Genomic DNA, 19483 nt, shown 5'->3' with positions numbered 1-19483 from the left:
CCTGACCACCAGTGTTAGCGTCGCGGATACTAGATGGCTGATGTATAGATCAAGTGCCCGAAAGACCGCTTTCGACGCAGCTTAGTGTTCAGTCTTTATCTGGCATAGCTGGAGGGTTTTTGAATGATGTCCCAAGGTAGCACAGGGCGGCCCTCTACCTATGATATTGTCATGAGCAGAGTTTCGAGTTTCCTTTTTGGTATTCCCTACTAGTTAGCACACACGCGTGTTTCTCCTTTTTCTCTTCTTTAGTCTTGTGCTCGTCTGTTTTGATAGGTATAGCTCAAAGTGCCGTACTTACATTCTCGCTAACGTCGTCTGTTTTGATAGTCGTTGTGGTTGTCGTCTCGCCTCGGCTCTTCTCTCTGATAGATATCAAGCATGCATCATCAACTGTCACTTGAGGCTCGATGTTCGAGTCTATAATGGATGATGTATGGATTTATAAACAGTTGTTCGTTGGCATTCTGAGCATCCTCCAGAACTAAAATGCCGATCACGGTCACCTAGGTCGCAAAGAGATAGCTGAGGAGGAGCCTTTGTCGACTAATAAGCATCGCGCCTCCTACTAGATCGAGTCGCACGTCAAGCATGCGCCGCAGCGTGACTATTGCAATGTGCTCTTTGTGGTGCAAGCAGGGGCTCCAACTCTTGCCAGTGACCTGAACCAGCTCACTTCACGGGATATCTTACATGGATGAGTTCCTGCAGCCCATGGAACTGCCATTGTCCACCTGTTCAAACTTGGACACGAAGCTGCATATGGCCCGTACTCTCGATGATTCCTGCTCGCCGCCGAGACGGACTCTGTCATTCTCCGAGCATGCACAGATTAGTAGAACTTAGGTCTCTCCCAGTCTTCCCACAGTAACAGTCATGATCAAAGTGTGCCGCGGCAAATAACAATGCATACTTGTACAAAAGACATGAAAAACAGCAGCAGCCCAGTCTCTGTGTCAGTTGAATGTCATGTTCGTCAACAGGCACATATGCGTGAGACGGCTAAATGAAATCCTTCAAGTACAGGTTCATCCTTCCAAGGTACCCCACAGCTGCGCATCGATGAGATCCCCTTCCTGGTTCTTGAGGATGACCTGCAACGATCGTCAGGAACAGTGCGGTGCCACGGTCAATGGGTCACATCACCGATTTATCAGCTTCGAGTTGCAAAGTACGGAAGGCTGTAGGGCTCTGTGCAGTATGGGGGACTTGGAATCTGTGCCTCATCGTCAGTAGACAGGTCTGGTTTGATTCACGACCTGCTCGCACCCGACGTGACCACCTTGGAAGACAATTTTCCACCAGTGCTCATTGGGGCTCATGACGGCCTTCGTGTCCGACTGCAAATTTGCGCAAAAAGGTGAGATTCGCATTGGAACCGCTTCTTGCAGACACTTGCGTTCCATGCCAAGTAATCGCCACTGCCATCGTTCTTGACCGTCCACAGATACCCTTGCGTCTTTTGGTCCCATTTATACTTCCCGCCCCACTATTGATATTGCTCGTCAGTGCCAGGTCGGAACATCGTCTCTAGCTGTCTACTGACCCTCTGAGTCGCGGTACCACCATATTTCTCGCCAATGAGCCCGCCATCCTTCGGCGTCAACACGAGCTCAGGCCACTTCACGTTTCGAATGATGCCGTGGACAGACATGACGATTGAGATTTGTTGTTGGGGAGAGAAGGATAATACGAGAAGTGAGTTGGTCTTCGAACTTGCGATCGTGTCATCATTTATATGCTCATTCCTCAGGGTACGGGCTCGGCGACTGCATTCTGCTGTCCCGGGCACCACTGCACGCGCTCCTGAATCATGTAAGTAACTCAATGATGGCGCCAAACCAACCACAATGTAATTGCAATTCGCCGCCTTGTGATCAGCCATCGTGACCGCTGCTCCGGAATTTTCATTGCAAAAGGAGCTATGCATCATTCCTCGTTTCCGATGAATTTACCTCATCCTGGCACTTTCACTTTCACTGACAAAGGAGTCGAGCACTATTCCTAGATTAAGAACACGGTTCAATTGATTTCTCGGCAACGACTATATGCCACACCCTGGTACTTTTGTGCTCACTTACCAGGAATGTTCTTCGACAGCGTTACGACGAGTGTTTTCCTGTATAGGTCGCTTGTTTAGCCTAGCGACTTCAATCGGATGGTGAATCACAAATGGCTTTACGAACATTCCTCGATTTCGCTCGCGATGAATGTTTGTCGATTGTGGTGCAAGGTTTTTGCATGATTTCCGACTCTATAGCGCTTCCATTGCAAAAGGAGTTTACAAATCATTCGTACAATTGTGGCATGTTGTCGGGACTTTTCGAGAGATCAATTGATTTCTCGTATCAACATCATGATTAAGTACAGCACTAGTGTCAGCTTTTCGGTTCGAGAGGTGTCCTTGGTTGTGCGACTAATTTCTTTTTGCATGTTCCGATAGCTGCCTTGAATCCAGCGCGGCTCGCGCACCCGTTTGTCTGATAATCTGGCTCCAATGAGCTCTTTTGCCGCTTGTCGACTCTGGCAATATACTCGAGCCGAAGGCAAGGAGCGAATCTATCAATGGTAGGCAGCTATTATGGATGCAGTGGGTTCGAACCCGCAACCCACAGATAAAGCCATAAGTTGGTGCTTTACTCTGGCACTACTGAAAGAATTATTAATCATTCCTGACCAGGTTTTTTACTTATGAGTCTCGACGGTGACTGTTACGCCGGGTATTTTCATGTTCACTTGCCTTGCATGTTTATCGACTGAAGGGCTGATTCTAGTCTATGTAATCTCCTTGTATTCCCATCGAATTTTCAGGCTACAGAGAGTCGTAGTGACAATGGTGAACTTGATAGGACATTTTGAGACTTAGATCAGTGGACGAGTTCTCATATCAATCTACTACACCCTGGCGCTTTCATTGCACAAGGAGTTATGAACCTTCCACTTCCTTGAGTGGCATTGCAACTGACATGCATTGCCCTACATGTACCGGTGTGTCAGAAGCTTTGATGAGTACACCTTGAACTACTCCATTTGGGCAACTTTCTCAGATCGGAACCAGGGGTGGGGTGATCGCTGCCTAGAAATCTTGTGCTATAGACAAACATTCCTGGCAAGCGAACACAAGGAATGATCATAACTCCTTTTGCGATGGAGGTGTCGGGAGTATCAACATTCAACTTTTGTCATGATGTCTGATCATCAGACCATGAGTTGCATTAACAGTATGGTCCGTCAGCATGTAATTACTTAACGCGATTCAGGGGCGTATGTGATGCTCGGGACTGCGGAATGCTGAGCCTCTAGGCTGAGAAACACAAATCATGTTATGACTGCAGGTTTGGGACCCAACTCACTCTTGTCTTTCCCGACTTATCTTCCTAACAACCAATTCCAATCACTAGTAGGAAAGATTGTACAATCTGGGTGAGACTGGCCACTGCCTCCCACACGCCATGCGATTGGGTAACTCAGATGCAGATGCCTCAACCTCGTTATTGCTGTCTGTGCTAGTGCCATCAATGGAGCTTATCTCACTGACATCCAAACTTTGAAGGACGGCGGACCTTGTAGCTGTTACATTCCCTGCAAGCGAGATTTGGACGAATGATTTGTAAACTCCTTTTGCAATGGAAGCGCTATAGAGTCGGAAATCATGCAAAAACCCTGCACCACAATCGACAAACATTTATCGCGAGCAAAATCGAGGAATGTTCGTAAAGCCATTTGTGATTCACCATCCGATTGAAGTCGCTAGGCTGAATAAGTGACCTATACAGGAAAACACTCGTCGTAACGCTGTCGAAGAACATTCCTGGTAAGTGAGCACAAAAGTACCAGGGTGTGGCATGTAGTCGTTGCCGAGAAATCAATTGAACTGTGTTCTTAATCTAGGAATAGTGCTCGACTCCTTTGTCAGTGAAAGTGAAAGTGCCAGGATGAGGTAAATTCATCGGAAACGAAGAATGATGCATAGCCCCTTTTGCAACGAAAATTCCGGAGCAGCGGTCACGATGGCTGATCACGAGGCAGCGAGTTGCAATTACATTATGGTTTGGCGCAGCATCATTGAGTTACTTACACGATTCAGGAGCGCGTGCAGTGGTGCCCGGGACAGCAGAATGCCGTCGCCGAGCCCGTACCCTGAGGAATGAGCATATAAATGATGACACGATCGCAAGTTTGAAGACCAACTTCACTTCTCGTATTATCCTTCTCTCCCCAACAACAAATCTCAATCGTCATGTCTGTCCACGGCATCATTCGAAACGTGAAGTGGCCTGAGCTCGTGTTGACGCCGAAGGATGGCGGGCTCGTTGGCGAGAAATATGGTGGTACCGTGACTCAGAGGGTCAGTAGACAGCTAGAGACGATGTTCCGACCTGGCGCTGACGAGCAATATCAATAGTGGGGCGGGAAGTATAAATGGGACCAAAAGACGCAAGGGTATCTGGGGACGGTCAAGAACGATGGCAGTGGCGATTACTTGGCATGGAACGTAAGTGTCTGCAAGAAGCGGTTCCAATGCGAATCTCACCTTTTTGCGCAAATTTGCAGTCGGACACGAAGGCCGTCATGAGCCTCAATGAGCACTGGTGGAAAATTGTCTTCCAAGGTGGTCACGTCGGGTGCGAGCAGGTCGTGAATCAAACCAGACCTGTCTACTGACGATGAGGCGCAGATTCCAAGTCCCCCATACTGCACAGAGCCCTACAGCCTTCCGTACTTTGCAACTCGAAGCTGATAAATCGGTGATGTGACCCATTGACCGTGGCACTGCACTGTTCCTGACGATCGTTGCAGGTCATCCTCAAGAACCAGGAAGGGGATCTCATCGATGCGCAGCTGTGGGGTATCTTGGAAGGATGAGCCTGTACTTGAGGATTTCGTTTAGCCATCTCGCGCATATGTGCCTGTTGACGAACATGATATTCAACTGTCACGCAGATTGGGCTGCAGCCCAGCTGTTTTTCATGTCTTTTGTACAAGTATGCATTGTTATCTGCCGCGGCACACTGTGATCATGACTGTTACTGTGGGAAGACTGAGAGAGACCTAAGTTCTAGGTACTAATTTGTGCATGCTCAGAGAATGACAGACCATGACACTCTCGAATAGAAATTTGCTTCCTAGTATACGTCACCGAGCAGGTGAATACAACCATAACTCTATCGTGAGCCTCGCTGGCTATTGACTTCAGGACGGCGTCTGCGATTTGATGGAACAGCTCCATCCAATCGTGAGAGTGAACATCCTGGCAGGTCAGAGCATTTACTTGGAGTTTGAAATGCAACTGGAAAATTTGAACGGCAAAGCAGTGCAGACTAAGACTAAGAGTCGGCTATGCGAGTTCTAGAATATAACCCAGCATTGCATACGGAGGTCAGAAAAAGATCAACATACCATTGGGATCGTTAGACAACCAAAGTCGAGGCAAGAAACAGCAATCTATGTGTCAGGCCGTATTCGCTGTAATAGCATGATTGTAATTAAGTGAATGATCACATGAATGCAGTGGACATCGTGGCAAAATAGAACATGTTGCAATTCAAATACTAGCGCTGCCTCGTGGAATCCATGCCTGAGGTGCATGCAAGACTCACCTTCTTTGTTGGCTGGCCACCATCAAGGAACCAGAAGAACAACCGGTGAGTGCTGTTCAACCGTTCCCGTCATTTTCGATTATGAACAGCATCAGAGCCAGAAAAAACATACAGACGGCTTACGGTAACCAACTATGTCTCCACCTGCGATGCCGACTATCAAGGAAAATGTGTCTTCTGTGTCTGAACCCCCTGCGATGCCGACCATTGACGAAACTCAACCCCCAGCACAACCAAAAAAACTGACTCCAAAGCACCGATTCAAGGGCCACGATAATCAAATTTTGGATTTCGTTTTCTTGCGCGACAACATCCACGTTGTGAGCGGTTCGTTGGACGGCAAGATGCGCAAGTGGAACTACAACACAGGACTTCTTGTTGGGGAACCATGGTCAGGCGAGGGCGGAGCGATACATGCACTGGCGCTTTCACCGGACGGGAAGACAATTGCCTGCGGGAGGGAAGACGGAAGCGTTCAGCGGTGGGACACTGACGGAAAGATGATCAAGGGCGTTTGGACAGGTCATAAGGAGTTGGTGCGGTCACTGTCGTGGTCTCCCAGCGGAGACCATATTGCAAGCGGATCCGAGGATGGAACAATCCTGATTCGAAAAGTAGTTGAAAGTGGAGAAATAAAGGCAGGCCCAATCGAGACGGGGCAGGGTGGTGTACTTGCACTTGCATATTCACCTTCAGGCGACAAAATCGCATCAGGCGGGAAGAACCAGACGATTTGCATTTGGGACTCGGAGACAGGCGAGCTCGTCGTTGAGCCCATCGAAGACCTTGGGCACTATGTGTGGTCTGTAGTGTGGTCGTTGGACAGCACCAAGCTGTATGCCGCCTTGGGTCATTCCGTATGCGTTTTCGACAGTGACTCAGGCACAGAACTTCATAGCTTCGGACACATTCATCCGCTAATTTCCGTTGCGCTTTCACCCAAACACAATGTACTGGCATGCGTGGGCATAAGAGGTATTGCACGGCTATGGGATACAAAGTCCCATCAACCACTCGGTCAGCCATTTAATCAGGAGGACGGGATCCCATTGTGTGTGGCATTCTCCCCGGATGGCAAGTACGTAGCATATGGAGGAACGGACAACACAATCACTTTGTGGGTGGTAAAAGAGATAGCTCCAGAGGTTCCAGTATGTGCTTTCACAACCATACTTCTAGGTGACAACCTACACAGCAGGAAATTTGTCTCTAGTCACCGCCCTCGTCTTGTCTTGAAGTCAGTACTTTTGCATTCGACTGTCCTTGTTTTCTGGCTCATAGAACTATTACAGGTTGACGCCACAAATCCTTTTACACAATCAGGCAGTGATGATTACGGTGGCTTTTTTCAGGTAAGCCTCGTGTTTTGTCAAGCAGACGGTACATGTATTAATGAAAGCATTCGAAGTCTTATCACCCTTCGGCACCATCTCGTCGTTTCCAGCAACCCCACGTATCCTTCGCTCGCCGCTTCTTAAACATTCCCATCCCCTTTCGACGTCGTCCGACAGCAAGCGAGTCCATTGCACTGCATCATCGCCCCAAACGCAGTTTCTTTGGACGCCGCTCGGGACCACAGCCTGTGACCGTCTCTGCCGCACAGAAAACAAAGGTAAGTAGTGTATTAGGTGTACCTCTTTCTGCTGGATTTATACATAACCTTCAGAGGCGTTGGATAGTGCGTCCCCCTGTGAAGACTAATGCTCAGGCTGGTCAGTCGACCTCAGCGACAACACAGCCTGCAGTGCAGCCTCTTCTGGCGCAGGTGACGACTCAACCGCTTGCTCAAGAAGATCATGGTTGTTGGGGTAATTTTTGCCTCGCACTCGGGTGCATCCCACGTCGTCCTCTTCCCATTCCCTCTGTTGCTCAGCCTGCTACATTGTAATATCACATTACCAAGCATGTTTCGTTTATTACCCTATATTTCAGTCTCATGCGCTCCACTCTTCCTTGTTCGTGTCTAATCACTATTTTATCTCCACGCACATACATCGGATTTCTTGCTGTTATCACTCACATGCGCGTCTGGCTGGGGCTCCATTTAAATCAAACGATAAGTGGATTGTATACGCTCTTTATTCTGAGGTACTTGGGGCTAGAAATAATTTGACAGGAAACTTGTAAATTCACGTTGGGGTTGCTGCGTGGTCCCATTGTATCACTAATATTCACAGAACACACATCATGATGACGAGTCATGATAGCGAGAAATCCTGTCAACTCCAGACCATGGTAAGCATAATATTATTACGCTGCAAAATATCATTCCTGTGGATTGGCTTCAAAACTTTAATCCCGACTTGACAATATATGCGCTCCTTGTTTCGTGAACTGCAGACTGCATCTGCCTTGCATCACATGATCTATCACAGAAGTTAAGGGAGACACAACGAGGCAAGTAGACTTCATCACGACGTCAATACAGTACAACATATGCGAAAGACAAATGTCTACAGACAAATGTTAATAATTTTGACCCTCTTCTTGAAAAGGTACAATATTTCTAGGGTCCTGATGTCCATCATGTTGTCAACAGAAGCTATATCTTTGCCTCGTGCAATGATATCATAGTCCGAAACTATTCTCTTGTATTCTCCGCCGTGCCGCTGAGCTAGCAACAAAGCACTGAAAGGCTATCCAAGGCGAACGATCAACCGTAACGCTAGTGAGTGAGATTCCAGATCGATCAGCTCCTCTCCTACCGGGGGGCCGTGGGGTGACTCGTTTATCGGTGGCCCGGTCGTGGACCATTAACCATCCTCGCTCTCCGTGTCGTCTCCAAAGACAGGTAATTCGAGCAGATATCAATTCCAGGAGTGGACAAGTAAGACTCCCTGTCAAATGGGCCTGGCTCGCGAGAACTGGATTATCGTCTCTTCCGTATTGATCAGCAAGTCATAAAGTCCGTCTGCCTTGACTCCATACGTGAAATTAGTCTCTTGGGCTGGACTAAGCCTCTGTCTGACTCCCGTGACACGGAATGGGATACAAGGCAGATGCAGTCTACAGTCCATGAAGCGAGGGGAGCTCGTATTGTCAAATCAAGTTTCGAAGCCAACTCTACAGTTACAGTATTTCGCAGCGAAGAGACCATCGTCTGAATCTCATCTTCAGACAATGATGGTAGGGCGCATGGCGGAGCTGTATACGATATCGAAGGCCTTGGTGGCTTTATAATAGCATTGTGCACCATGAAGCGCTGCGTACTTCAACTGGTATCCAACATGGGACTTGGGGTTGAGTTCGATGACCTATGTATTGCCAAGATGAGTATTGCGTACGAAATCGTATGTAGACGTCATCGCACCATTTGCGCATGGAAAAGCGCATCCTCCCATAACACTTTCTCCAACATCACCTTACTGTGGTTTGCGAAGAGTGTGCAGCTTGCAGAATCAAGGTTGGCAACCACCACAGTATAAGTCAGTAGCCTTGTTGTAATCACTTGCAGCGAGGGCAGCATCTCCACTGGCAAAATAGAGGGCACCACATTCTCGCTCGAACGCTGAATAAAAAGTGGGAGTGGAGATCATAGCACGTAGTAACGTTACTAGAAATTTGCCAGTGGACCAATTGAGGCAAATGGCCTTCGTACTTTAATGAATGGTGTCCTCAGGACCCGGTATGATTCGAGGGCTTCTTCAAGCATATTTGCCAAAAGGAAAGCCTGGCACCGCTTCTGGTGAGCAGTTGGCTACAAGCACTTGAGGTCCCATCCGAAGACCTAGAAAAAGTACGCAGTTTGTAATGTAAAACATTTCGGTTCTATTATATCAACATACCACCGCGAAGTCCTCGTATATGGCATAGCATGAATAGGCCGGGACTATGCAAATGTACAGGATTTGACAGCGGCAGTGAAGCGACCAGCAGCTTCGTTGTAGTGCGCGCTATCCAAGGCGTGGATCCCAGAGTGAACGCGTAGATATGCCTGATGTGTAATCAGCACTCAGCATTGATGCCTACTTAAACCTAAGCGCATGATGTATGATACTCACTTCCACGACGCGACATGTGACCGTGACAGCATTGGCATTCGGACAAGCGGCAGCTAGCTCTTCCATGGGCAGTATTGCTTCCTCATGTTGAATAATGCGATGGCCTGAAACATGCGATGAGGTAGGGAGTGCACGAGACAAATTTAACCTGCCTTGATCAATATGAACCAAAGTCTGTGCAGTCTATTACTTACATGATATAAATTTAAATGGTTTCCACAAGCCCTGGTTGACTTCCAGCACTGTATCATACTAGTAGTAGTACTCCACATGACCATTTCAGAGTGGATCATGAGCCTGTGAACGTTGACACATGCGCGTGAAATGCGACCTTCGAAAGTTTACACATGAAGATCCTCCAGAATGTCTGCTTCAATCATAGTCGAGCACACATCCAGGGTGCCTCGATCGTTCTTAAAGGTCCTGGTCTGAGAATCGGCACCTCATTCTCTTTTGTCCTCTGCGCTCATCTCCATGTGCGCGTCGTTCGACGATTTTTGTCCATCCACCCACCTCCCCTATCTCTACTAGTGTGTTTTGGTTGGATTCGTGTTTCTTTCGGACCTTTGTCTATGCACATTCTCAGACCGATCGTGTCTCAGTGGGGGCGGTCTGTCTGTTCTCCTTGACCTCAGTCTTCTGGAAGTTCGTGCCTTCAGCCTTTTCTGAATCCCGTGCTCGGTCCAGACCGTGCTTCCTCCTGCGATGGCTCAGCAAAAACCGCGAACCACTCAACTGAGTGATTTCGAGCTCGAATCTGAACTAGAAATCACACAGGCGAGTGGTTCTTAAGTTCTGAGAACTGACGAGTTCATGTTTAGATGTTGAGATGATAGTTAGTCGAAAAGGAAACGCGGACACCGACAGCGGCACACCAACTTGGAGACTCATATCTGGATCTGGCATCTGATGACGATGGTTGGTTGGACGAGGAAGAGATCCAGGAGTCGAACATGACCCACTTTACCAGGGCAGTGACAGCCAGATCTTAGCCGGTAGCCAGGATGCTCATCTTGATTCACCGCACCTGTTGGACTTGTAGAAAGATCAAACACGACACCTCAGAGAACAGGGTCTACTTTGTTATTGCCTTCGGGGGGACTTGTGGAGTGGGCATTTACTTTTCTGTAGCTCAAATATGTTAGAATCGCCCGAAAAACTGTTTTCTAGACTGTGTAAAAAAACCCGTCAAAAACTGGTTTTAAACTCGTGTGAAAAACCTCTGAGGTCTGAGTTAAAAACGTGTCATATACCTTGAGCGTCAGAGGGCAACGCATGAGAGAAAAGAGCGCAGGTAGTGAGCTTGTACCATAAGGCATGATCAGGATATAACAATTGATGAGAATGTAACAACAGAATTATTGTGCAGACATGATTTGAATAACTGAGCTGTAGCTAGTGGGACAACGGGGGAATGAAAAAGATCAGGATTACGAACAAAGCAATAAAACAGCCATTCGAGTCTCAAACTAGACACCTATGTGAACAAATACAATCTGCTGTTCTAGTGGAACATTATTGCGCCGCAATTTCTTCACAGCCTTGTGTAATGCCACTGCAGCCCGCGTGCAGTCTAATCTCCCTGAATCATCGACCAGCTTGTCATAAAAAGCAGACACAACAACCTGCCGTGCAACCTCGTCGTCGACGGACCACATAGAACCAATGACACTGCGAAATCCAGAGAATTGCATCGCCACAGCGAGATGGATCAATTCATTGGGACTTTTCTTGTCGCCTACAGTAGTGTGACAAGCCGATAAGAATGCAAACTCCGGGTTCTGCCAGTTCGATTGGATGATGTCCTTAATTATCAATGGCCCGTCCTGCATCGTGAAGGAAGACTCGAACGGTTGTGTCCGATGGGGCATTCCATGACAGGCGAGATGGAGCCACTGATTATGGTTTAGCGCATCGAGTGCACCCTGCACCGTTGCGAGGCTGTCTCGGAGTGATGTGAAGGATGACACGATGGGTACGAGATGCTGAGCTATGGCGGCTAATTCAGGAGCGACGCATCGCAATTCCTTCCCTCTGTCCGGGTTTCCTTGACCGATTGCAACAAAATATTGGGTAGATGCATATTGAGAGACGCGCTGTCTCGCACGAACAAGCGTCGCCAAAGTGGGGGTATAAGAGGAGATGTAGATCTGTGACAAGTTGTCTCTCTCCCTCTCGTAGGGTCCTGCTGCGTGTAGAGGCAGCAAAGTGAATTCAGCGGTGGGACACCACCAGATACGCGAGCCAGGGTGAACATTCGAAACCCTAAGGGCTTGGACCACGGGGTCAACAACATCATGCCAAAGCTTGCGGAGAATGCCCACAAGCTTGTTCTGATGATCGGAACAACCAAATTGCTCTGCGACGGACTGAAACTCGGAGCACAACTCGGAGACTTCGGTCCGCGTGATATCAATTGGAATGTGGACAGGATTTTGGTCACTCAGGACGATCAAAGCGTTGCAGCTGTACTGACTAGCATTGACGATGATGACAGGACCTTCTTCAGCGGCCTTCTGTAGGTCTGAGAACAGGGGAGGCAGGAGAAACCGAGATAAGTCGGGGAGCATTCGGATGCGAGAGACGACGTCGTTCCATCGCATGGTCAGTTGTCGAATTTGTGAGGACCGGTCTTCAGTAGACTGATCAAATGCAGGGCGAAGGCGAAAGCTCAGCTGCTTGAACTCTTCTGCCAAGACCCCGTCTGTGTCACCAGGCAAGGAAAGTCCATCGAACGGGGAGCTTAAGCGTGCCAACTGAGTCCAGAATACTGCACGGCCTTGCTCCATCAGTTCCGCAGCAGTTTTCAGCGCGCCACGACGAATGCTGCATGAGAAAGCGTCCACAGCAAGCGATGTCGTGGCCATCTTCACAACATCGAAATGGCGTGATGAAGACGACAAAAGAGTGACGTGCTGATCTAGGAATTTTAATGCAGTTTGATATGCAATCAATGCAGAACCATGGTTTGTCTCTTCAGCAGCAGTAGCCCATGACTTAGCAGCAGTAAGGTCCATACGAGAGACCGCATGAGATATGTAGGGGAGTTGCAAGAACAGGCTAAATGTTTCATCAAGGTCAGACGGGACACCCCGCTGCATGAATCTGTCTCGAAGGCTGTTGGCAAGACTGCTGAGAGACGATGATCGAAGAGAATGACCGGAGGGGAAAAGGAGCAGTGCATTCCGATGGAGTTCGATACACTCATCAAGGTCAGATGGGACGCCCCGCTGTGTGGATCTGTCTTGAAGGCTGAGGGCGAGATTGTGGAGAGAGCGTGATCGAAGAGGATGACCCTGGGGACGAAGGAGTAGTGCATCCCGATGGAGCTTGATGCACTCATCAAGGTCAGATGGGACGTCCCGCTGCGTGAATCTGTCTCAAAGGCTGTTGGCGAGACCGTTGAGAGACGATGATCGATCGGAATGACCGGGGGACGAAGGAGTAGTGCATCCCGATGGAGCTCGATGCACTCATCAAGATCAGACGGGACGCCCCGCTGTGTGAATCTGTCTCCAAGGCTAACAGCGAGATTATTGAGAGACGATGATCGATTGGAATGACCGGGGGGACGAAGGAGTAGTGCATCCCGATGGAGCTCGATGCACTCGTCAAGGTCAGACGGGACGCCCCGCTGTGTGAATCTGTCTCCAAGGCTCATGGCGAGATTGTTGAGAGACGATGATCGATTGGAATGACCGGGGGGACGAAGGAGTAGTGCATCCCGATGGAGCTCAATGCACTCGTCAAGGTCAGACGGGACGCCCCGCTGTGTGAATCTGTCTCGAAGGCTCATGGCGAGATTGTTGAGAGACGATGATCAATTGGAATGATCGGGGGGACAAAGGAGTAGTGCATCCCGATGGAGCTCGATGCACTCATCAAGGTCAGACGGGACGCCCCGCTGTGTGAATCTGTCTCCAAGGCTAATGGCGAGATTGTTGAGAGACCGTGACTGAAGAGAATGGCCGGGGGGACATCTCTTCAAGGCTGCTCGACACCTTTCCACATGGTCCGTCATGCTATGATATCACTATCAAGTTACACAAGGACTGTCAGGAACACAGAGATGATGAAGCCGAAGAGCGCAAGTGGGCGAAGACGGCAAGTACTACTATCAGGTTATCCTCAGCACAAAATTCAGGTAGATAAGTTTGAATCGCAATGCGCACGCACAGTAGTAGAAATCCGAGTAATGAAATAGTAGAAACCTGTGAGAGTGGTTCAAGTTGATGTTCAAGGTGGAAAACGTTCATGCCTGCAGGCTGCAGCACATCTATGGCGTCACGGTGTACATGGGAGGAAATAAAATTCTGAGCACTAGTCAATTAAGTATAGCAGGTTCCACGTGTCCATTGCATTCGAGAACTACCAATCCACTGCAGTATCCAGACAAACCGAAGCCAATGAGCTCTGTGCCTGCAAATATGGAAGTCAAACTTGTGTCGGAGGCTTGGGAAGTCTATTCAGAAAGTCTTGACTGACGCGCGTGTCCATCACCAAACACCTGTGAATCTGTGTGCAATTTATTACTTACATAATATAAATTTAAAACAGTTTCCACAAGCCCTCTAGTAGTACACCACAAACTACTCAACTGAGTGATTTCTAGTTCAAAATTAGAAACAACCCATTTGAGTGGTTTGAATATGTATTGAGCGTCAAGAGTTGATTTGACAGCAACCCGGGTCTCTTAAGAGTCTGGACTCTGTTGATCCAGCGTCTCACGTCCTTACTGGCAAGCGCCCGCTCGTCTTATGTACTGCATTTCACCGCCACCATCTTTGAATAGCACTGCAACCATCTATCCATTCTATCGCAAGTATCCTTCAAATCTATCTTCATCGTCTGACTGTTTTGCTGCCTGTAGAACACACGTGCTGACGTCCCAACATCATTTCACAGCTCAAGTTTCACAACTTACTACCCTGGATTCACAAAAACCAAGAGCATAGACTTGGATTTATCACTTCATATCATTGTATGTTGTCCGTCTGGACAGTCGTTGTCAATATGACTATTAACTGCTTGAATCCACCAGTACTTCCCTGAGTTGTCGCATTCCACTTCACACTGTCTATCACATTTTATCATCAACCTCTGTCAATGAGCGATTGGGATCAGTGTCAGTATCTTCTTTATATCCTCTCTTTCTCTCTGACCTTATTAACAGTTCCCTGATCATCTGAAGGACCTTGGGAGAGGTTGTCCCAGGTTGCTGTCCTGGTGCTGCATATGACTCTCCTGAACATCAGCCCCATCTGAAATGTTTGAAAGGGACCTGTGAGGACCTTCTCAAATACATCTATAAATCATTAGATAACCAAAAGAAGAGTTGACTCATTTGGCTGCATGGAACGGTGGGTGTTGAAAGTCTGCTGTGGTGTTCACTGTTGCTGAAAGGATGAGAGCTCTGAAAGTGACAGAGAAGACAAAAATTAAAACATGGCTTGCAGGGACATTCTTTTCTCGTGCAAGCATATGAAATGCAGCATGAGTGGTCATTTCTTTGCAATGCTCACCTACCAGCTTGTGACCAATTTTCCAAGTGTGCGGAAGGATGTGAACAGGGCTATCCACAAGAATCCTGCAGTTCTGGACTCCTGCAAGTCTCTCTGTGACCAGATAGAGGTGTTATTTCACCAACCTCTCTGGCACTTGCAATACAGGCTGTGCGAGTGTCTGCCTCTGGTGTTTGTTGTTGATGCCCTTGACGAATGCAAGCCCAAAACCATCTCTGACAAACACATTAGAAACAATCAGTAAATGTGCAATCATCCCACAATTGCCTTTCCTGCCAGCTTTTCAAGTGATCCAGGAGTTTAAGAGCCTACCAGATTTCTTGATGTTCCCGGTGTTCCTGGCATTAAGGCCCCAGGATCATTCTACCTCTGCATTCCTACAAGATCCTCCAGATGTTGAGGTCATCCATGCTATGACTGCATTCACGATTTTCACAACTGAATCACAGGAGCGAAGTCAATCAACTTCCGATGCTCTCAAGTATGCATGCCAAAATTGGGCTGTCATCTCTCATGAGCTCAGACACCATGGAACATTGCACTTGAGCATATATTCAAGTTATTCTGGAATAAGTATCTCCTCACTTGGCTCAAATGGCAATGGTGTTTGAAGGGTCTACGATCTTGCCTTGTCATTTTATCTGAAGGGCAGAAAATCGCAAAGGTGTGCTGATTTTCCATGATCATTGCGATCAAATACCTAACCTGTGCACCCAGGAACATCTAATTGAAGCTGCAGGGTCACAGGTCTGAAATTCTTGATTTTATATGTTGGATGTCATGATGTTTTGTTATTGCACATTGATAATTCTCTCTCACATTGCTCTTGTATTTATTCACAGGATTCAGAATGTAACATCCCTGAGATAGTGCTTTAGAAGATCATGCTCATGACTACTTTATTGTCTTGTCGCTTGTGTTCTTGTGATTGTTATCTATGGAATTTGGTTTCATTATGCAGACAGTAATTAATTAATATCATTGCCCTCTTGACAGGAATGTCAAGTCAGCTTTGCAAGGTAACAAGAAACTGACCATAAGATTCAGACACTGCTGCAGTCTAGTATTTGCCCAAATATACTGCACTCGACACACAGCTGAAAGCTTTGGCGTGGCTTGCCATGGCGGTTTTTGAGGTGCAGGATGAAAAATGAAGAATTGGGCGCAGCTGTGGGGGGTTTAGAGCATGCCAGAAGCAAATGGTCATGATGGGACAAAAGTGTCAAAATCAGAGTCCTCTCCAAGACTCTATTAATAGTAGCCTGACTGCAAGGCAGCAGCCTCTGAGGTTATTGACAGTCCCCATGAACTCAGTGTTAGAAAGAACAGCGACATTGTCAACATGAATGTTGCCTATAAGTATCACTTATTCCCACAGGAATAGGAATCTCGTTCAAGAAATACAGTTCAGCCATATTCCAATGATCAAGTGCTCAAACTTAGACCACTCCTTGGACTGAGTAGTTTTCTTGTGTCCAATCTTCCCATACTATTATTCATATCAAAGAAAGACAATCATACAATCAACGAGTCAAAGAACTCCTTGCACACATACATTTGCCAGCATAATATATCCAGATGGGGAAGGGTATGCCAATGATGATGGCAAGACCTGTGAGAAGGGAGTTGCCTCCCCCATAACCGAGTGCAGCAAACATCTGTTGTCCAAAGAGAGGGAATGCGAATCCAAGCAGTGAACGGAACATCTGATGATGCATTCAGAGAACATTGACGATATCAAGGGTAGGGGCAACTGACAGAAGCAGCTGTGCTTGCGCTTGCAGCATAAGTGAATGTATCTACAAGGTATAGTTGAACAGGGAGGCTTGAGAGAGGTTAGTTGATATGAGGCGGGGCACCACCCACAATACTGTCATTATTCCAAATCCAAAGATAGTGGTACCGATGATGGGCATTATAAAATGGGCCTTGGCTTGGGCAGACCAGCTGTACCAACTAATGTGGATGTATCAAATCAGGAATCGCATAGATAAAAGCATCCATCTCACAACAGTCCTACTGGGACGAAAAATGAGCCGAATATCAGGGTGGCAATGTGCATCTCTGGCTTACCCTTTCCTCCGTTTTGTGTAGCAAGCTATATAAGAGATGTGTTTCAGCCAAGGTGGCCAAATTAGAAGGCAGACGTACATATATGTATATCTTGCTGGAAAGTTTAATGCTGAAGATGGTGACGAATATGAATCCAAAGCCAAGTCTAATGGATGTCAGACCTGAGATTCCGATATTGAAGTGGTATACTTCCGAGAAGAGGTCTGGATGCAAGTTGTTTTAAGGATCGTTCCTATGGTACTAGGTGAATATGACCTCACTGGGGAATGTAGCAAACATCAGGTAGTATATACCTGGTGGTTGATTTCAGTTCATATCCAGCATAACTCCACATATGGTGCTAAGTACTGACCATAAGTCCTAAATACACAACATTAGTTAGCAGCATGATATTAAATTGGATTTACAGAGCCATGTATAAACTCAGGATAAAATATATAAAACTCTGAGTCAAAAGCACAATTGGTCACTTGAGGTTGATCCATAAGTAAGCCCATTTGCCCATGTGATGTGTGGTGAGGGTGGGATATCCTGCGGGTGCCTTTTCAAGATCTGTAGCCATTTTTTCATGATGAAGTCTAATGACTGGTGCATAAGATTCTCTCATGAAAGGGATGCCAAGCACTGCGGTGATGCCACAGATCGCGGTGATGACATAGAAATCATATTGTATGCTGATTGACTCTGCTATGAAACCTCCCATGACAGGGCCAACTGCAGGACCTTGCCAGAACTTAGTCTGAACTCATGTCAAGGTGGCAGAGCATGAGATGCACCTATCAAGGGTCCGACATTGTATAGTGCCATACCTGCAGCACGATCGCATTTGGAGAAGAGGTCACTAATGACACCTCCTCCACATGCTACAGGAGCACTTGTGGCCAAACCAGCTGGGCAGAGAGTAAGAAAATTCTTAAGCTGGCAATTGCATGACATACCCAGGAACCGAAAGACAAGGAAAGATGTAGTATTGGGTGAAAAGGCACAGCCGAGATTAGACCCGAGGAAGAAGAGGTTTGCTAAGTGGAGTACCTTGAACTGATTTAGGCTGACAATTCTACCAGTCTTAAAGAAGAGGATGACGAACCCACACATGACCATATACTTCAGATAAGGGTGTGGCAACTAAAGGACTGATGGCAAATGAGAGAAGGAAGATGCTGAGAGTCAATGCTGTGACTGTTGGATTGGTTATGCCATATTTTCTGGCCAGTTCTGGCAATCCAGGTGCCATGATAGAACTTGCTAACGGAGTCACAAAAGTGTAGAGCGCAGCCTGACAGGAAAGTAAAATTGATCCTCATGATTAAATATCTCTCACAAAAGAACTGACGATTCCAGTGGTTGTCCATTTTCTTGCTGGAGACCAATTCCTGGGGTTGGCCAGGTCTTGTTGCCATTCATCCTCTAACTATTTGAATTTGTCCGGGAAGTCATCCTCTAGGTTGTTCCCTGAGATGTCAGACACATCATGGGGGTGGGGAGGATCACTTGTATGATCTGTATCTGGTACGTGAGTGTGAGATTTCTCATCACAAACCATTCCTAGAGGAGAGGCTGGCATCGACTAGCACTGCAGGTAGAAAAAAGTGAGACAAGGGGATGATGAGATGTGCCATCTGGGGACAAATTGTTAAATAGAGGGTGGTGAGCAAGCAGGTATTACTGTATGTAGAGCATACAGTAGTCGGGTCCAGGGTCAGATAACCCTGTTTTCATTGGTTGAACTCAGCACTCGTCACTCAAAAACTGTTGTGGTGGGTTCAGCTGGCTGCCAGAGTTACGGCGAGTCTGGCGCCAAGTCTTGGGCAGGTGGAGTTAACTATTAGCCTACCTTCACCAGTGAATTCATGAGTCCATGATATGGTAGTCATGAGACCTATAGACTGACACAATCATGCTTTTACTAAATATATTCATGTATTCTAGAAGAATTTTGTGTTGTTCATAAATTACCATTAATCCCTACAAATCTACACTCAGAAGAGGCATTAATGACAAGGTTGAAGTATAGCAACATCACAGAAGACAAGGCAGAGTAGTGCAGTGCCCTCACCCTTCAAGCCCAATCTCATTCTGTCTTATATATATTTCAGTTCCAAGGGTATCCAAGGCATTTTAATGGAAAGCCACTTTAGCAATGACAACAAATGTTCAGACCATGTGACTAAGAGACAATGTTGAGCGTATGGCAACATCACAGCAGACATGGCACAGTAGTCCAGCAGCATCAACTTGTGAGTCTATTCTCATTTTGTCTCATGTGTGGTTTCAGCTCCAAGGGTAT

General features: G+C 47.2%; 8 protein-coding genes across 8 annotated transcripts; 3 read left to right on the top strand and 5 right to left on the bottom strand.

Annotated features, from left to right (window-relative positions):
• Positions 1–95: 95 nt before the first annotated feature.
• On the bottom strand, positions 96–1759 carry BJ212DRAFT_1587264 (uncharacterized protein; the record flags this gene model as incomplete). The annotated part of the gene is made up of 8 exons (XM_041342402.1): positions 1547–1759; positions 1394–1489; positions 1270–1340; positions 1147–1216; positions 1046–1094; positions 694–807; positions 302–420; positions 96–158 (listed from the first exon to the last, which is right to left on the bottom strand). The coding sequence occupies exons 1-8, from the start codon at positions 1652–1654 to the stop codon at positions 96–98; spliced, it is 690 nt and encodes a 229-aa protein (XP_041193938.1). The 5' UTR covers positions 1655–1759.
• A 2375-nt stretch (positions 1760–4134) lies between these two features.
• On the top strand, positions 4135–5061 carry BJ212DRAFT_1576693 (uncharacterized protein). The gene is made up of 5 exons (XM_041342170.1): positions 4135–4348; positions 4406–4495; positions 4555–4625; positions 4679–4748; positions 4801–5061. Exons 1-5 carry the CDS (start codon positions 4241–4243, stop codon positions 4864–4866), a joined length of 405 nt encoding a protein of 134 aa, XP_041193937.1. The 5' UTR covers positions 4135–4240; the 3' UTR covers positions 4867–5061.
• On the bottom strand, positions 4868–5538 carry BJ212DRAFT_140572 (uncharacterized protein). The gene is made up of 4 exons (XM_041337405.1): positions 5401–5538; positions 5098–5338; positions 4923–5041; position 4868 (listed from the first exon to the last, which is right to left on the bottom strand). Exons 1-3 carry the CDS (start codon positions 5401–5403, stop codon positions 5028–5030), a joined length of 258 nt encoding a protein of 85 aa, XP_041193936.1. The 5' UTR covers positions 5404–5538; the 3' UTR covers position 4868; positions 4923–5027.
• Positions 5539–5860: 322 nt separating this feature from the next.
• On the top strand, positions 5861–7752 carry BJ212DRAFT_1429729 (WD40-repeat-containing domain protein). The gene is made up of 5 exons (XM_041337676.1): positions 5861–6751; positions 6814–6837; positions 6893–6952; positions 7009–7212; positions 7267–7752. The coding sequence occupies exons 1-5, from the start codon at positions 5945–5947 to the stop codon at positions 7486–7488; spliced, it is 1317 nt and encodes a 438-aa protein (XP_041193935.1). The 5' UTR covers positions 5861–5944; the 3' UTR covers positions 7489–7752.
• A 2431-nt stretch (positions 7753–10183) lies between these two features.
• BJ212DRAFT_1299199 (CHAT domain-containing protein) lies at positions 10184–13397 on the bottom strand (the record flags this gene model as incomplete). The annotated part of the gene is made up of 5 exons (XM_041332829.1): positions 10184–10363; positions 10409–10507; positions 10564–10628; positions 11079–12966; positions 13032–13397. 5 exons carry the CDS (start codon positions 13395–13397, stop codon positions 10184–10186), a joined length of 2598 nt encoding a protein of 865 aa, XP_041193934.1.
• On the bottom strand, positions 12987–13658 carry BJ212DRAFT_1350096 (uncharacterized protein). The gene is made up of 2 exons (XM_041335490.1): positions 13181–13658; positions 12987–13045 (listed from the first exon to the last, which is right to left on the bottom strand). The coding sequence occupies exon 1, from the start codon at positions 13620–13622 to the stop codon at positions 13422–13424; it is 201 nt and encodes a 66-aa protein (XP_041193933.1). The 5' UTR covers positions 13623–13658; the 3' UTR covers positions 12987–13045; positions 13181–13421.
• A 1403-nt stretch (positions 13659–15061) lies between these two features.
• On the top strand, positions 15062–15319 carry BJ212DRAFT_1199911 (uncharacterized protein; the record flags this gene model as incomplete). Its single annotated transcript, XM_041329056.1, has 1 exon — positions 15062–15319. A coding segment is annotated over one exon (258 nt), but the record flags the coding sequence as incomplete, so codon positions are not given.
• Positions 15320–16562: 1243 nt separating this feature from the next.
• On the bottom strand, positions 16563–18430 carry BJ212DRAFT_1299198 (major facilitator superfamily domain-containing protein; the record flags this gene model as incomplete). The annotated part of the gene is made up of 12 exons (XM_041332828.1): positions 16563–16612; positions 16679–16829; positions 16882–16948; positions 16990–17079; positions 17133–17221; positions 17275–17399; positions 17457–17489; positions 17549–17556; positions 17667–17910; positions 18006–18086; positions 18135–18253; positions 18288–18430. 12 exons carry the CDS (start codon positions 18428–18430, stop codon positions 16563–16565), a joined length of 1200 nt encoding a protein of 399 aa, XP_041193931.1.
• Positions 18431–19483: the final 1053 nt, after the last annotated feature.

This window comes from Suillus subaureus (assembly GCF_016647635.1).
Source record: "Suillus subaureus strain MN1 chromosome Unknown BJ212scaffold_13, whole genome shotgun sequence".
Lineage (NCBI taxonomy): Eukaryota > Fungi > Basidiomycota > Agaricomycetes > Boletales > Suillaceae > Suillus > Suillus subaureus.
Note: the sequence above shows the minus strand (reverse complement) of the source record. Positions and strands in the feature narration are given on the sequence as shown.

Bases quoted from the DNA above. Each gene is read 5' to 3' on its own strand.
- BJ212DRAFT_1576693 (XM_041342170.1), top strand. From the start codon at position 4,241: ATGTCTGTCCACGGCATCATTCGAAACGTGAAGTGGCCTGAGCTCGTG. The intron at 4,626-4,678 runs GTGCGAGCAGGT...GATGAGGCGCAG, and splicing joins TTCCAAGGTGGTCACGTCGG to ATTCCAAGTCCCCCATACTG. The intron at 4,749-4,800 runs GTGATGTGACCC...CGATCGTTGCAG, and splicing joins AACTCGAAGCTGATAAATCG to GTCATCCTCAAGAACCAGGA.
- BJ212DRAFT_1429729 (XM_041337676.1), top strand. From the start codon at position 5,945: ATGCGCAAGTGGAACTACAACACAGGACTTCTTGTTGGGGAACCATGG. The intron at 6,752-6,813 runs GTATGTGCTTTC...ATTTGTCTCTAG, and splicing joins AGATAGCTCCAGAGGTTCCA to TCACCGCCCTCGTCTTGTCT. The intron at 6,838-6,892 runs GTCAGTACTTTT...GAACTATTACAG, and splicing joins CGCCCTCGTCTTGTCTTGAA to GTTGACGCCACAAATCCTTT.
- BJ212DRAFT_1350096 (XM_041335490.1), bottom strand. From the start codon at position 13,622: ATGACGGACCATGTGGAAAGGTGTCGAGCAGCCTTGAAGAGATGTCCC.